Source organism: Suncus etruscus, chromosome 10 (genome assembly GCF_024139225.1).
Source record: "Suncus etruscus isolate mSunEtr1 chromosome 10, mSunEtr1.pri.cur, whole genome shotgun sequence".
Lineage (NCBI taxonomy): Eukaryota > Metazoa > Chordata > Mammalia > Eulipotyphla > Soricidae > Suncus > Suncus etruscus.
The window spans coordinates 111054144-111069896 of NC_064857.1; the positions used below are offsets into that span (position 1 = coordinate 111054144).

Consider the following 15753-nt stretch of genomic DNA (forward strand, 5'->3'; position numbering starts at 1 on the left):
AAGGCATTGCAGCCTTCGGAACTCCCCTCTACACCAATGACTCTGGTCTCCTTCGCTGGGGTACACAGCCTCAAAGACACGAACTGACAGTGGCACAAGTCCTGGGGTATGGACTCTGACTTTTTGGCCCCCACATGATTCCTCCCATTCCCTTGCTAGAAACCTGCAATCACACATTTCATGTTCATGAACAAGCTCTTTTTCTTATTGCCCCAAATTTCACCTTTTTTGTTTGCTCCACCAATTTGACTCCTCATATTATTGTTGATGTTTTTCTTGCTCACTGTTATTATTGTGTTTTGGCAATTCTTATGCCCAAACTCACTGTTCGACCCAAATCGGACTTATTGCCTCACTCTGGTACCTCCCCTGGTCTCTCTCGTGCTAAACGCGAACCTGTAACAGCCATCACCCTGGCTGTCCTTGTTGGCCTTGGTGCCGCTGGTGCAGGTACAGGTATTTATTCCCTCATCCGCACTGAGGGGTCTATAGGCTTTCAAACAAACACTGTTTTTAAGGATATAGAGGAGCTTAAAAAGGGTCTCGATTATCTACAACAAACTGTTGGCTCCTTGGCTGAAATGGTATTGCAAAATCGCCGAGGCCTTGATCTTGCCTTCTTAAAGGAGGGGGAAATGTGTGTTGCCTTAAAAGAAAAATGTTGCTTTTTTAAAGATAAGTTAGGCCTTGTTAAGGATAGCATAAAAAAGGTTGAAGAAAGTCTAGCTGAAACCAAGAAAACCTTGGACAGGGAGGAAAGCTGGTATAAAAATTGGTTCTCCACATCTCCCTGGTTATCCACCCTTCTATCCATGCTGCTTGGCCCATTCATTGGGTTCATGCTGCTCATTTCTTTTGGTCCATGGGCATTTCGCCGCCTAACTGGCTTTATAAAAACCCAGATTGATGAGGCTACAAAAAAATCTGTGGGCATTCATTACCAGCAGCTCCAGCCTCATGAGCCCCCCCATTGCTGATACTGCTGAGGGCGAAGAGAGCGCCCCTGAAGAACTGGATTTTGAGGAACTGGAACGGCTCGCTAAGCGTAAGAAATCCTTCCTCACACGGCTGTGGAAATGCCTTTGATGGGATTAGCCTGGTGCCAGTAGTCAGGAGCACACCTCATTCTTTAACTTTATGCAGGCTCTTAGGTGTAGGGCACTCCAGCCTACATGCACTGATGCAAGAACCTTCTTGCGTGCTCCCCGAGCCGCTAATTTCGGGGGCCCACCAGACAGCCTAAGACAGGGTTTCTACCCATCTTTGAATTAATAAAAAAGGGGGAATTCGTTGGAGACTGTTTGGAATAATTAAAAAGCCCTCTCACTAATCAAAATGGAGTTTCTGAAAGTCTTAGCCAAAGTGCTTACAAGCTGCATGTGGCCTTCTTTGCCCTTGGACCCAAAGAAATAGAAATAGCCTAGAGCTAGAGAGTCACTAGGTTCCAAGATGTCCTTGTAAAGACAGGGGTCAAAAGGCCCAAGCTGAGATTAGATTTTGCATTTTGTTGCTCAAAGATAATGTAAATCTGTTGATTGATGATAATCTTATTAACCTTGGAAAATCAAGATGTTCCCATGGAAAGTTACAGCAATTCTTACTATGCCTCGCCCCTACTCTCTCTGTTTTGCATTGTCTATGAAAGGTCTATTTTTTCCTTTATTAAATGGACTCCTGATTGGAATCTTTCGTCTCGAGTCTCATTATTTCCCAGTCCCTCTTCTATTCGAGGCCGGATTCTTCTTCGAGAACTGCGAATTACTGACGTGGTTCCCAGCTTTACCCGCTGGTCGGGGTCCCTGGTAGACCACAGACGATATCTCGGATGACCAAAAAAATCCCAACCATCTGTTTAACCTCTCGGATAAGGAGTTTAGAATAGAAATATGGAAGATGTTTGTAGAACTCAAAGAAAGCATAGATGGATCTGAAGAGAACACAAAGACAGAAATCAGAAAACTCCAAACTGAAATAACAGATCTGAAAAACACAGTAGCTCAACTGAAAAACTCAGTAGATGGCCTCGCCAGCAGGATAACAGCATCTGAGGACAGAATCGGCGTGCTGGAAGATGAGATGCAGAAAAACTCAACACAGCAGAAGAAATTGGAAAAGAACCTTAAGACAAACGATCAGGCAATGGAAAAAGTACTTATGGAATGTGAACAGATGAAAATAGAAGTCTTTTATAAACTCAACAGAAACAACATAAGAATCATTGGAGTCCCAGAGGCCCAGGTAGGAGATCTCCAGGAAGAATCAACTGCCAAAGACATTATCAAAGAGATACTCCCAGAGTTAAAGACTACATGCAATCAAATCCTGCATGCCCAAAGAGTACCAACTAAAAGAGACCCCCCCAAAAAAAACACCCCAAGACACATCCTCGTTACAATGACAAATCCCACAGATAGAAACAGAATACTAAAAGCAGCAAGATTAAAAAGGGAAATTTCGGGGCCGGCGAGGTGGCGCTAGAGGTAAGGTGTCTGCCTTGTAAGCGCTAGCCAAGGAAAGGACCACGGTTCGATCCCCCGGCATCCCATATGGTCCCCCCAAGCCAGGGGCAATTTCTGAGCGCGTAGCCAGGAGTAACCCCTGAGCATCTAACGGGTGTGGCCTAAAAAACCAAAAAAAAAAAAAAAGGGAAATTTCATTCAGAGGAGCATCCCTAAAACATACAACAGGCATGTCACAAGAAACTCTCAAGGCCAGAAGACAGTGGTGGGATATTATGACAAGACTGAATGAAATGGACGCCTCACCGAGAATACTATACCCAGCCCGACTCACGTTCAGGTTTGAAGGAAGAATACATAGCTTCATGGATAAAAAACAGCTCAGAAACTTCACAGATGAAAAACCAGCCTTAAAGGAAAAACTGAAAGGTCTACTTTAAGACAAGAAAGACCAACAAACACAGCAAACTTATCTACAAAGATGACATTAAATGCCATGACAATCATCTTCCTCAATGTCAATGGACTAAATTCACCAAATAAAAAACAGAGAGTGGCAAAATGGGTCAAAAAGATTAATCCAACCTTCTGCTGCCTAAAAGAAACACACCTGAATAGTTAGAACAAACATAGACTCAAAATCAAAGGCTGGAGGAAAATCATCCAATCAAGCAACACCATTAAAAAAGCTGGGGTGGCCATATTAATATCTGATGACACCAACTTTATACTCAGAAAAGTTGTGAGGGACAAAGATGGACAGTATGTACTAATCAAGGGATATGTGCAACAGGAAGAAATCAGATTATTAAACATATATGCACACAATGAGAGACCAGAAAATTATCTAATACAATTACTGACAAATCTGAAAGAAGACATCAATAATAACACAATCATTGTTGGAGACCTCAACATGGTCCTATCAACACTTGATAGGTCAACCAGACTGAAACCCAACAAAAACATACGAGCCCTGAAAAGAGTAATGGAAGAAAGAGGACTAGTAGCCACTAGTCCTAGTAGGACACTCCACCCTAAAAAACCTGATACACATTGTACATGGTTCATTCTCCAGGATAGACCACATGCTGGCACATAAAACATACCTTCATAAAATCAAGAGGATAGAAATCTTGCAGGCTACCTTTGCTGACCACAGGGCTCTGAAATTAGATGTGAACTACAAAGCCACACAGAAGAAAACCTTTAACAATTAGAAATTAAACAGCCTGCTAGTGAACAACCAGTGGATCTGAGATAAAATCAAAGAGAAAATGAAAACTTTCCTGGAAACAAATAATAATGAAGACACAGACTGCCAGAATCTACGCGACACAGCAAAAGCAGTCCTGAGAGGAAAATTTATAGCTTTACAAGCACGCATCAGGAAGGAAGAAGGGGCATACCTGAATAACTTAATGACGCAGCTCATAAAATTAGAAAATGACCAACAAAAGGAACCAAAAATAGGGAGAGAGAAGGAAATAACAAAACTGAAAGCAGAAATCAATGAAGTGGAAAACCAAAAAACAATCCAAAAGATCAACGAGAGCAGAAGTTGGTTCTTTGAAAAAATAAACAAGATTGACAGACCATTGGCAAAACTCACAAAGAAAGAGAGAGAAAGAAATCTGATAACCCATATTAGAAATGAGGAGAAACCAGCTAACGATAAGACAAAATCAGAAGACTTGTCACCCTTTGGTCTGTCCAAACGCCAAGATTGCAATCTACAGATGACTGGCTGATAGAATCATGACCGGACTGTATGTATCCTGGGACCAAATAAAGTCCTAGAGTTTGAGCTATGGCCTGAACAACAACCATGATCTCCAGTTCCAAAGGTCTGTCTGAGACAATTGCAATGGAAAGGATCTTCTGGAAACATCCTAGGATCAACGCAAAGACCAAAACCACCAACCACAGAAGACGGATTTAAATGTCACTGAGGGAGAAGAACTTCTAGAACCACAAAGAAAGACTTCGTCATAAGTTCCACTCTGTGATTTGTGTAGATACCGAGATCTTTAGATACAGAGGTCTGATTTTATCACCCAGGACAGAGCAGGAGTCTCCCAAACAGCACAAAAGCACCAAGGGGAAAGTAAATGAACCTGTACGGAGTCTATAGTTAATCCCATGACAATATACTCCAAGGGTAGAGAAACCCTGTAGCTCTTAGGCCAAGGGAATTCCTTTTCGAATGACCCCAATATTTACTGTGCCTGTGCAGGAGGGAAAAAAAAAGCACAAAACAATTTTTCTCCTTTTATTTTGTCTATGTAGTTTTTGTCAATTTCTTTATTTTGGTGTGGTTATTGAAGTTTTTGTCTCCATTTATATTTATATATTTATTTTCTTCCTTTATGTGCTCTGCCATGTTTTTGTCTCAAGATCATGGCTTTTATGTGGTGCTTACTTTTATTGTTGGAGTGCTCACTGGATGTTTTATTTGACACTTCTTAGTGTACTGTTGGGGTGATTCACCTTTTTCCCCTTCGTCTCTCAAACCGATGATGAAAGCCTCTAGAAGGACTCCGCCCATTTCTGGCGTATTTGATTTTTACCCCCCAGTTTATTACTTTTCTCTTCTTCAAACAAAACCATGTAACTTGATCTATCTAGTCCCGCCTCCCAGTTACAGGAGGAAATAAGGGAGCTACCAAGACCAAACAGGTATAAGACTACTAAGTAGCAAGTTAGGCACAGAGGAGACCATGTATTCTTGCAGCCCCAGGGGTGAGGGAGGAAGATACGGGAGGTAGGATGGGAATGGAGGTGTAGGGAGAATAATTCGGTGATGGGAATCCCCCTGATATTAAGTTAACATGTACCTAAAATGTTATTGTCAACAAGAGCTTGCTTTACATGCAAAAATTGGAGGTGGTGGGAGGACAATTTTGGTGGTGGGAATTCCCCTGATTCAATAATAATATGTACTTAAAATATTACTGTGAAAGATATGTAAACCACTTTGGTCAAAATAAAAATTATTATAAAAAAATGAGAAGGGGGAGATCATGACAGATACTGCAGAGATCATGACAGATACTGCAGAGATCTAAAGGGTAATCAGAGACTACTTTGAGAAACTTTATGCTACTAAATCTGAGAACCTAGAAGAACTGAATAAATTCTTGGACACTTATAACCTTCCACAGTTAAGTAAGGAGGATATAGCATATCTAAACACCCCCATCACTATTGAGGAAATTGAAACTAGAATCAAACATCTGCCCCAAAAGAAAAGCCGAGGCCCAGATAGATTTACTAATGAATTCTTTCAAACCTTTAAAGAGGAGCTACTACCAATCCTAGCCAGGCTATTCTATGAAATTGAAAAGACAGGAACACACCCAAACAGCTTTTATGAAGCCAACATCACCTTGATACCAAAACCAGACAGAGATACTGCCAAAAAAAGAAAATTACAGACCAATATCCCTGATAATTGCAGATGCAAAGATCTTCAACAAAATCCTGGCAAATAGGATCCAATGCATCATCAGGAAGATCATACACTACGACCAAGTAGGTTTCATCCCAGGAATGCAAGGATGGTTTAACATCTATCAACAATCTATCAACATCATACACAACATCAACAACAAGAAAAATAAAAATCAGATGATCATATCAATAGACACAGAGAAAGCATTTGATAAGGTCCAACACCCATTCTTGATCAAAACTCTCAGCAAGATGGGAATGGAAGGAACCTTTCTCAATCTAGTTAAAGCCATCTATCACAAGCCAATGGCAAATATTATCCTCAATGGAGAAAAACTAAAAGCCTTTCCTCTAAATTCTGGTACAAGACAAGGCTGTCCGCTCTCACCACTCCTCTTCAACAGAGTGCTGGAAGTGCTTGCTATAGCGATCAGGCAAGAAAAAGATATCAAGGGAATCCAGATATGAAAGGAAGAAGTCAAGCTCTCACTGTTTGCAGATGACATGATACTCTACTTAGAAAACCCTAAAGATCTACCAAAAAGCTTCTAGAAACAATAGCCTCATATAGCAAGGTGGCAGGCTACAAAATTAACACACAGAAATCAATGGCCTTTTTATACACCAATAATGATACGGAAGAGATGGACATCAAGAAGGCAATCCCATTCACATTAGTGCCACACAAACTCAAATATCTTGGAGTCAACTTGACCAAAGACGTGAAGGACCTATACAAAGAAAACTATAAAGCCCTGCTCCAAGAAATAAGAGAGGACAACAGAAATGGAAACACATACCCTGCTCATTGATTGGCAGGATTAACATCATTAAAATGGCAATACTCCCAAAGCATTGTACAGATTTAATGCGATCCCTCTAAAGATACCCATGGCATTCCTCAAAGAAGTGGATCAAACACTTATGAAGTAGTTCATCTAAAACAATAAACACCCTCGAATAGCTAAAGCACTCCTAGGGAAAAGGAAAATGGGAGGCATTACTTTCCCCAACTTTAAACTGTACTACAAAGCAATAGTTATCAAAACAGCATGGTATTGGAATAAAGAGAGATCCTCAGATCGGTGGAATAGGCTTGAGTTCTCAGACAATGTTCCCCAGACATACAATCACCTAATTTTTGACAAGGGAGCAAGAAATCCTAAGTGGAGCAGGGGAAACCTCTTTAACAAGTGGTGCTGGCAGAACTAGTTAGCCACTTGCAAAAAAGTAACATCATGTACGAGGGTAAAATCCAAATGGATTAAAGACCTTGATATCAGACCTGATACCATAAAGTATATAGAACAACATGTAGGTAAAACACTCCATGACATTGAGACTAAAGGCATCTTCAAGGAGGAAACTGCACTTTCCAAACAAATGGAAGCAGAGGTCAACAGATGGGAATACATTAAGCTGAGAAGCTTCTGCACCTCAAAAGAAATAGTTCCCAAGATACAAGAGCCACCCACCAGATGGGAGAAATTATTTACCCAATACCCATCAGATAAAGGACTAATATCCAAAATATACAAGGCACTGACAAAACTTTACAAGAAAAAAAACATCTTATCCCATCAAAAAATGGGGAGAAGAAATGAACACTTTGATAAAAAATAAATACAAATGGCCAAAAGGCACATGAAAAAATGCTCCTCATCACTGATCATCAGGGAGATGCAAATCAAAACAATGATGAGATACCATCTCATACCACAGAGATTGGCACACATCACAAAGAATGAGAACAATCGGTGCTGGCGGGGATGTGGAGAGAAAGGAACTCTTACCCACTGCTGGTGGGAATGCTGTCTAGTCCAACCTCTATGGAAAGCAATATGGAGATTCCTCCAAAAACTGGAAATTGAGCTCCCATTCGACCCAGCTATTCCACTCCTAGGGATATTCCCTAGGAACACAAGAATACAATACAAAAACCCCTTCCTCACACCTATATTTATTGCAGCACTATTCACAATAGCCAAGGTCTGGAAACAACCAAGATGCCCTTCAACAGATGAATGGCTAAAGAAACTGTGGTATCAAACAGGAATGAGTTTAGTTAGAGAAATAACTACGTTTTGAACTATCCTAATACAGAGAATGTACAAGGGAAATAGAAAGCCTGTCTAGAGTACAGGCGGGGGTTGGGTGCGGAGGAGGGAGATTTGGGACATTGGTGATGGGAATGTTGCACTGGTGATGGGTGGTGTTCTTTACATGACTGAAACCCAAACACAAACATGTATGTAATAAAGTTGTTTAAATAAAAAAGAAACTGTGGTACATATACACAATGGAATATTATGCAGCCATCAGGAGAGATGAAGTCATGAAATTTTCCTATGCATGGATGTACATGGAGTCTATCATGCTGAGTGAAATAAGTCAGAGGGAGAGAGAGACGCAGAATAGTCTCACTTATCTATGGGTTTTTAAGAAAAATAAAAGTCAATTTTGCAACAATCCTCAGAGACAATGAGAGGAGGTCTGGAACTTCCAGCTCACTTCATGAAACTCACCACAAAGAGTGTGAATGCAGTTATAGAAATAACTACAGAAAACTACCATAACCATGTGAACGAATGAGGGAACTGGAAAGCCTGTCTAGAGTACAGGTGGGGGTGGGGTGGGATGGAGGGAGATTTGGGACATTGGTGATGGGAATGTTGCACTGGTGAAGGGGAGTGTTCTTTACATGACTGAAACCTAATCACAATCATATTTGTAATCAAGATGTTTAAATAAAGAAAAAAGAATAAAATATAAAAATATATTTACTGCATTGTTCTTAAGTATACACACATTTAAAATATAAATATGATCTATATATAAGCTAAATAAATATGTTTTATAAATGTAATATTTTGTTTAAATTAACATATGGCAAAATAGATATAAACCAATACTTATGGATCACAATACATTCCCAATAAAGAAAAATGATCTGTAGCTCCAGTTTAAAAAAAAAGAAGATATACAACCTTAAAACCCAGTATTTTTTCATTTATATATCCAAATAACTCACCTATTCATGTAAAAAATGACAAAAAAATGGGAATCTGGGAATCATCTCATTTGAGAAGGACATACTTATATTTCTACAAAAGACAGCCCCACCAAGAAAATCTGGGTCCCATTACACCTTGGCAGAAGCAGAATTCCTCCAAATGATGAAACCAAGTCACAGATTCTTGCTAAGCAGAGTAAGGAACCCTCCAAGCCAAAGCCTTCCTATCCAGATCTAACACAGGTTGGTTATTCAAAAGGAAGAGAAAAGGAAACCAACAGCAACTCCAGCAGGTAATCAAGATAACAAACCAACATGTCATCATAAAGCTTAGGAATAATCAGATCCAAAACTTCAGTACTGTTCTTGGGAAAACTGGTCTAGCTCTCACTGGACTTTTTTTTTTTTTGGTTTTTGGGCCACACCCGGCGGTGCTCTGTCTGCTCAGAAATAGCTCCTGGCAGACACGGGGGACCATATGGGACACCGGGATTCGAACCAACCATCTTTGGTCCTGGATTGGCTGCTTGCAAGGCAAACGCCGCTGTGCTATCTCTCCGGGCCCTGGACTTTTTTTTTCTGATGCACTGTCTTCATGAAGATCTGAATAAAGCAGATAACCAGAAAAGACAAAAAGAGGAAAATAAGGATCACCTTGATGACTTGAAAGCTGCAGAGCATGTTTGTCAGAGACACAAGCCGCTCAATTTGCCTATTTGTGTTGCACATTTTTCAGGGTCAGTTACAGTCCCTGGGGCCAGACCGATAGATAGCACAGCGGTAGGGCATTTGCCTTGTACTCAGCCAATCTAAGACGGACATTGGTTAGATCCCCTGGCATCCCATATAGACCCCCAAGACAGAAACGATTTCTGAGTGCATAGTTGGGAGTAACTCCTGAGCATCACATGGTGTGCACCCCACCAAAAAAAAAAAATCCACAGTCCAGTGCCTCACCTGTCAGATAAGGCCTGGGACATCTGGTACTTTTATGCATACATTTCTGCCATTAGCAAGTAAATGTACATTACAGGATTGCCTTGGATTCTTTTTCTTTTTTGATTTTTTGAGCCACACTCAGTGGTGCTCAGGGGTTACTCCTAGCTCTTCACTTAGAAATTGTTCCTGGCAGGCTCAGGGGATCATATGGGATTCTGGGAATCAAACCTGGTTTGGTGGCATGTAAGACCTACAAATGTGCTATCACTCTGGCCCCTGAGTTTATTTTTCAGAGAAGAAAAACTGACAGATAACAACAGGCTTTAGTAATCATTGCAGATCTCAGAGTGATTCTCAAAAAAAGAATAGAAATTTAGAAGTAACCACCTGTGATTTTAATATATCTGAAACACTTTTCTGACAAGAGAAGGTGAGAGCAAAAATTACAGACATATGTGGATTTCCTCTTAGAAAATCTTGACTTGTCATAGTATGTTATTAATTCAAAGAACAACTTGAAAAAATGTAACTTATTTTGTTTTGAATCACTATGGTTGCCTGAACAGAGGCCATTACACTACTTATTACAAAAAAGCAGCACAACTCTGGTTTAAGTTCCAGGATCACAAAGTTTATATCCCCAGCCTCTTCTGAGAAATCCTCAGCAGCTTATTTTCCCTTTTATGCTTCAGTGCGATCAAAAGGACCAGATATAGCTGCATAACTCAAAGTAGATCATTAGGTAATTGCCTTTTTTTTTATTTAAACAACTTTATTACATACATGATTGTGTTTGGGTTTCAGTCGTGTAAAGAACACCACCCATCACCAGTGCAACATTCCCATCACCAATGTTCCAAATCTCTCTCCTCCCCACCTGACCCCTGCCTGTACTCTGGACAGGCTTTCTATTTCCCTCGTGTATTCTCATTATTAGGATAGTTCAAAATGTAGTTATTTCTCTAACTAAACTCATCCCTGTTTGTGGTGAGCTTCATGAGGTGAGCTGTAACTTCCAGCTCTTTTCTCTTTTGTGTCTGAAAGTTATTATTACAAGAATGTCTTTCATTTTTCTTAAAACCCATAGATGAGTGAGACCATTCTGCGTTTTTTTTTCTCTCTCTCTCTCTGACTTATTTCACTCAACATAATAGATTCCATGTACATCCATGTATGGGAAAATTTCATGACTTCATCTCTCCTGACAGCTGCATAATATTCCATTGTGTATATGTACCACAGTTTCTTTAGCCATAAATCTGTTGAAAGGTATCTTGGCTGTTTCCAGAGTCTTGCTATGGTAAATAGTGCTGCAATGAATATAGGTGTAAGGAAGAGATTTTTGTATTGTATTTTGAGATTCCTCCAAAAACTGGAAATTGAGCTCCCATATGACCCAGATATACCACTCCTAGGAATATACCCTAGGTAATTGCCTTTTAAAAGATATCTGTAATAATGTTCTAATGTTTTTGTCCACTGAAATCCATGAACAGAAATTTGGATTCTATGGACTCCACTAAAGTGCTCATTATAAGAATAATTTAGCGATCTATTTTCAATTTAAACATGTTTGCAAAATATATTGTTTTTGTTTACAGAAGTCTACAGGAAAAATTGTATGCACTGGATATCACTATATTGGTCAATGCTCTTTAATGCTTATTACAGTGCTCATTATAAAGATGCTTAGCAACTTTCTAAAATAAATCTTTTGTGATATGCTTATGACAGATATGGAAAAGCCAACTGGTTTGAGAATGATATATGCATAAAATAACCTAGGATGCTTTTATAGCCAAGTCTAACCTCCCTAGCAGTGATTAATAGTAATTAGCTATTACAGTAACTGGCTTAAAATTTCCTCACCACCTTACTTGTCAGCTTTATATTTCTGAAGCGCTTCAACCCATTCCCATTTACTACTCTAGATGGGTCAGTTTTACATCTGTAACATATCGATCGGACAATTTTGTTGTGTGTTCGTATGTGGTGGTCACCCTTATATAGTCCAACATACACCTGTGTTGTACATAGATAGTCCTTTTACCTTCCCCCTCTTGCCACTGAGCAAGACCTTTTCTATTGTTTCCCTATGGTTACTTATCTACAACCAAAATAGCATCCTTTTGCTGTACAACTTTCAAGACTTTGTTTTCTCTTAAGGCTTTAGGACAGTTCTAATCCATGTCCAGAGCTCTCTTCAATGCCAGGGAATCCTAAGCATCTTGGCGTGAGTGGGAAGGCCTGTAGTGGCACTTGATGCCTGGAGCAGCTAGGCCACCAATATACAGAGTCTGAGACGCAGCTGCTGATAGATCCCGGCTCTGTGCTAGCTACTGCATGCCAGGGGCCTCCCAGGGGCCAGTAGACCAGTGGTTTGGGTGAGGAAAGAACTTTAAAGTACTTAAAAATAACCTAAACAGGACTCAGGGAAAGAGAGACAGTTCAGGTACTCAAGCATTTACCTTGCATGTGGTCAACCCCAGTTGGATTCCCAGCAACCTAGGGCTCTCTGAGCATTGGTGAGCAGCCCTAGAGGGCCTGTGCATTGTACCCTGGGGCCTTTGGTTAGTCAAGAATCACCAAGAGAGGGCCCGGAGAGATAGTACAGTGGCGTTTGCCTTGCAAGCAGCCGATCCAGGACCAAAGGTGGTTGGTTCGAATCCCGGTGTCCCATATGGTCCCCCGTGCCTGCTAGGAGCTATTTCTGAGCAGACAGCCAGGAATAACCCCTGAGCACCGCCGGGTGTGACCCAAAAAAACCAAAAAAAAAAAAAAAAAAAAAAAAAGAATCACCAAGAGGGCCCTGGGCCACCTAAGCCCCACTTGGGAACTCCCTTTCCTGAATGAGGGCTCAGGCTCATAAACTTGTGTGTCAACAGAGAAAGCACCAATTCTGAAAATGAAATTGGGGCTCAAATCCTCACTTCGTGGTTCAGTTCATTTTTTTCTAGTCACCTACACTTGCTGGGCTCAGCTCCACCATCCATTACCCCAGACAGCACAGTCAGGCACGTAGGGAGCTACAGTGTGCACAGCTTTTTGTCTTGTTTTGTTTTGGTGTTTTGCTCCATCCAGTGTGCTCAGAACTTACTCCTAGCTAAGGGATCACTCCTTGCTGGGCTCAAAGGACCAGGAGATACTGAGGATTGGAATTAAACCCAGGTTGACCATGTGCAAGGCAAACACCTTCCTTGCTATTGGATCTCTCTGGTCCCAGGCATGAGTTTTGAGGTACAGAGACAATGGCTTATAGCGGGGAACCTGTGTTTCAACAACCTGGAAGAAGCCAAGCAATGCAGACATTGGAGGTGTAAATACACTGGCCCACGCAGGAGATGAGATCCGAAACACCACCATTAAGAACACACATGGCCTGGCAAGCCAGCAAGGCGTAGGTGCTGCTTTGGGTATCAGGGAATGGGACTTTTCCTGCATGGCACTTTGCTTTCTTTACAAATGTGGGCTAGGAAAAGCAGAATGTTTACCTTTTCCAGGGCCTCTCGGTCAAGTAGATCTTGCACAGCTAGAAGCTTGATGCTGTAATAAAAAGAAAGTTAAAACCATACTTGAAAAACAATTGTTTCACATCACCAAGTGACAAGAACAAAATCCTAGAAGTTTGAGCCAGTGTCTGTCACTTTCTTTTTTTTTTTTCAAACTTTATTTATGATACATTGATTGATTGGTTTCTGGGCCACACCCAACAGACCTCAGGGGTCATTCCAGGCTATGCATTCAGAAATCACCCTGGCAGCCTGGGAGACCATATGGGATGCCGGCATTCGAACCAATGACCTTCTGCATAAAAGGCAAACACCTTACCTCCAAGCTATCTCTCCGGCCCCATCAGTGGTATTTTCTAACTCCATTACATGAGGCCCCTGGTGTGGTCAGTGGAAGTGGCAGAAAGCAGCAGTGGCTGCCTGGAGGTGGAAGAAGGGCTGCTTGGATAAGGAGTAGTGTGAGCACAAGGTGCTGAGGGCTGCCCACCCCGTGACTGTTCTCAGTGACCTGACCTGTGGTGTGAAGTGGCAAAAACTGCATTCACTACATTATGGAGGGTGGGGTGTCATGCACCATATTTGCTGTTTTGGGGGGGGGTCTTTGCACCATCCCCCAAATCCTCCAAGCAATCTGCAGCTGTTTCATGGAAGAAACATAAACAAATTCAGAGGGAGACAAGGAAGGGAACGCTTTGCTGTTCAGTCTTCTCCCTGGCAGTCTGAGACGATGGACGCCCAAAGGTAAAATCCCCTCACAGCTCCACTGTGTCCCATGCATGAACACAAGCACTGAAACTGCTGTGTGTGTGTGTGGGGGGGGGCTGAGGTGCAGTACAGTGAGCATTCACAGAGGCACAAGGAGAACAGACTAACTGTAGGGAGATAGAAAGGAATTGGGGGATAGCGTGGTCCTTCTAGCTTTAAAAGCAAAATCCAGGGAGGTAGAGCTTTTACACAGTTGGCCTGGGTATTCCAATCCCAGCATCCTATTAGTCCCTGAGCACCATCAGGAGTAATCACTGAATGCAACCCCTGAGCGTTGCTGGGTGTGGCTCTCCTGGCCCACCTCCCACGAGGAGAGAAAGACCCAGAGGGCAGGCGGTGGCACAGGGAAAGCAGAGGAGCAGGTGAGGGCCTCCGTGAGTCTCTGTAGGACTCAGGGATATGTGTTGTCTGGGATCAAACTCAAGAAGGCAGCTTGACAAGCAAATCCCCTACCTGCTGTACAGTCTTGACTGGCCTGTGGAAAACATTCAAAGATCATCCAAGCCCCAGTGCAGGTCCCAGATGTCATTCACCCATTAACTCATGCCATATCTGTTTCTCCAATCACAAAGAGATGCTGTCAGCAGGCTGCAGTGCCACGGACAGCAGTTTGGGTAGACATATAAGACTTGAACAGTACATGGGTTCTCAAATATACCTGACCTACCTACCACCTTCCTTTCAGAGAGAAAATTACCACTCAGTGCTGACTGCCCTTGCCCCAGTCCTTCAATCACAAGGCTATTTATTCTTGGTGGCCCCCTCAAGGTCCTGGCACCCATGGCTGGTGCTCTGCACTGTGGAGAACAACCCCTTTCATAGAGCATGTCTGCAGACTGGGCAGAGCCATCAGCCACTCCTCAGCACATTCTGATCTCCAACATATGAATTCAGATTCCAACCTCGGAGCTGCTAAGTTGGGAGTTTCCAGTTGCAGGTCAGGTTTCAGAAATTTGAACTGCTTCTGAAATAACCACTGGGAAATATTTATACAGGAGGAACTTTTTAATAGCATCTCGTTCCTTCCCCTCTTCATGGTCATAAAATCCAACTTTGGCTCACATATCACACAGCAGGCTAGAGAAAGACTTAAACACTGCTAACGCTGTCTGCTGTTTTATTTTCCCTCTCATTTGAAAAAGCTCTATATTCATACCACTGTAGCACATGATATGTAACAACCGAGAGTAACTGACGCTGCATGGAACGTTACTGACATTGGTGAGAAGGTCCAGTGTGGCAGACTGAGGTATTTGCTCTCACAATTGCACTGTGCCCAAGAATAAAACAGCAGAGCCTGCGCATGGTGACTGCTGCATTGACTTTCACCCAAGGAACCTTCTGGAAACTCCAGCAGAAGCCACACCTGTTCTTTGCTTGCACTCCACTCCTCATTCTTCACTGTATACACACATAGTTTCATTCAGAAAAAAAAAAAAAACAAAAAACATTTGTGAGAAATTGTTCTATTTTGTCAGTCTTCTGGAAAAAATAAAATTAATACCACAGCTTAACGAATGTCTTCTAATTGATTCAGCCCAACCTTTAGTTCATTCACACTTATTTAAGTAACTCCTTTCACTAACATCATTTGATTACATTTCTTTAGTGATTT

At 41.7% G+C, this 15753-nt stretch overlaps 1 protein-coding gene across 1 annotated transcript in view; it reads right to left on the minus strand.

The window, feature by feature from the left end:
* Positions 1-15753, minus strand: part of EEPD1 (endonuclease/exonuclease/phosphatase family domain containing 1) — a 108611-nt gene that overhangs the window by 32165 nt on the left and 60693 nt on the right. Inside the window, exon 2 of the mRNA XM_049782170.1 lies at positions 13356-13407. Coding sequence (XP_049638127.1) covers positions 13356-13407 — 52 coding nt within the window. The remainder of the gene's footprint in view (positions 1-13355; positions 13408-15753) is intronic.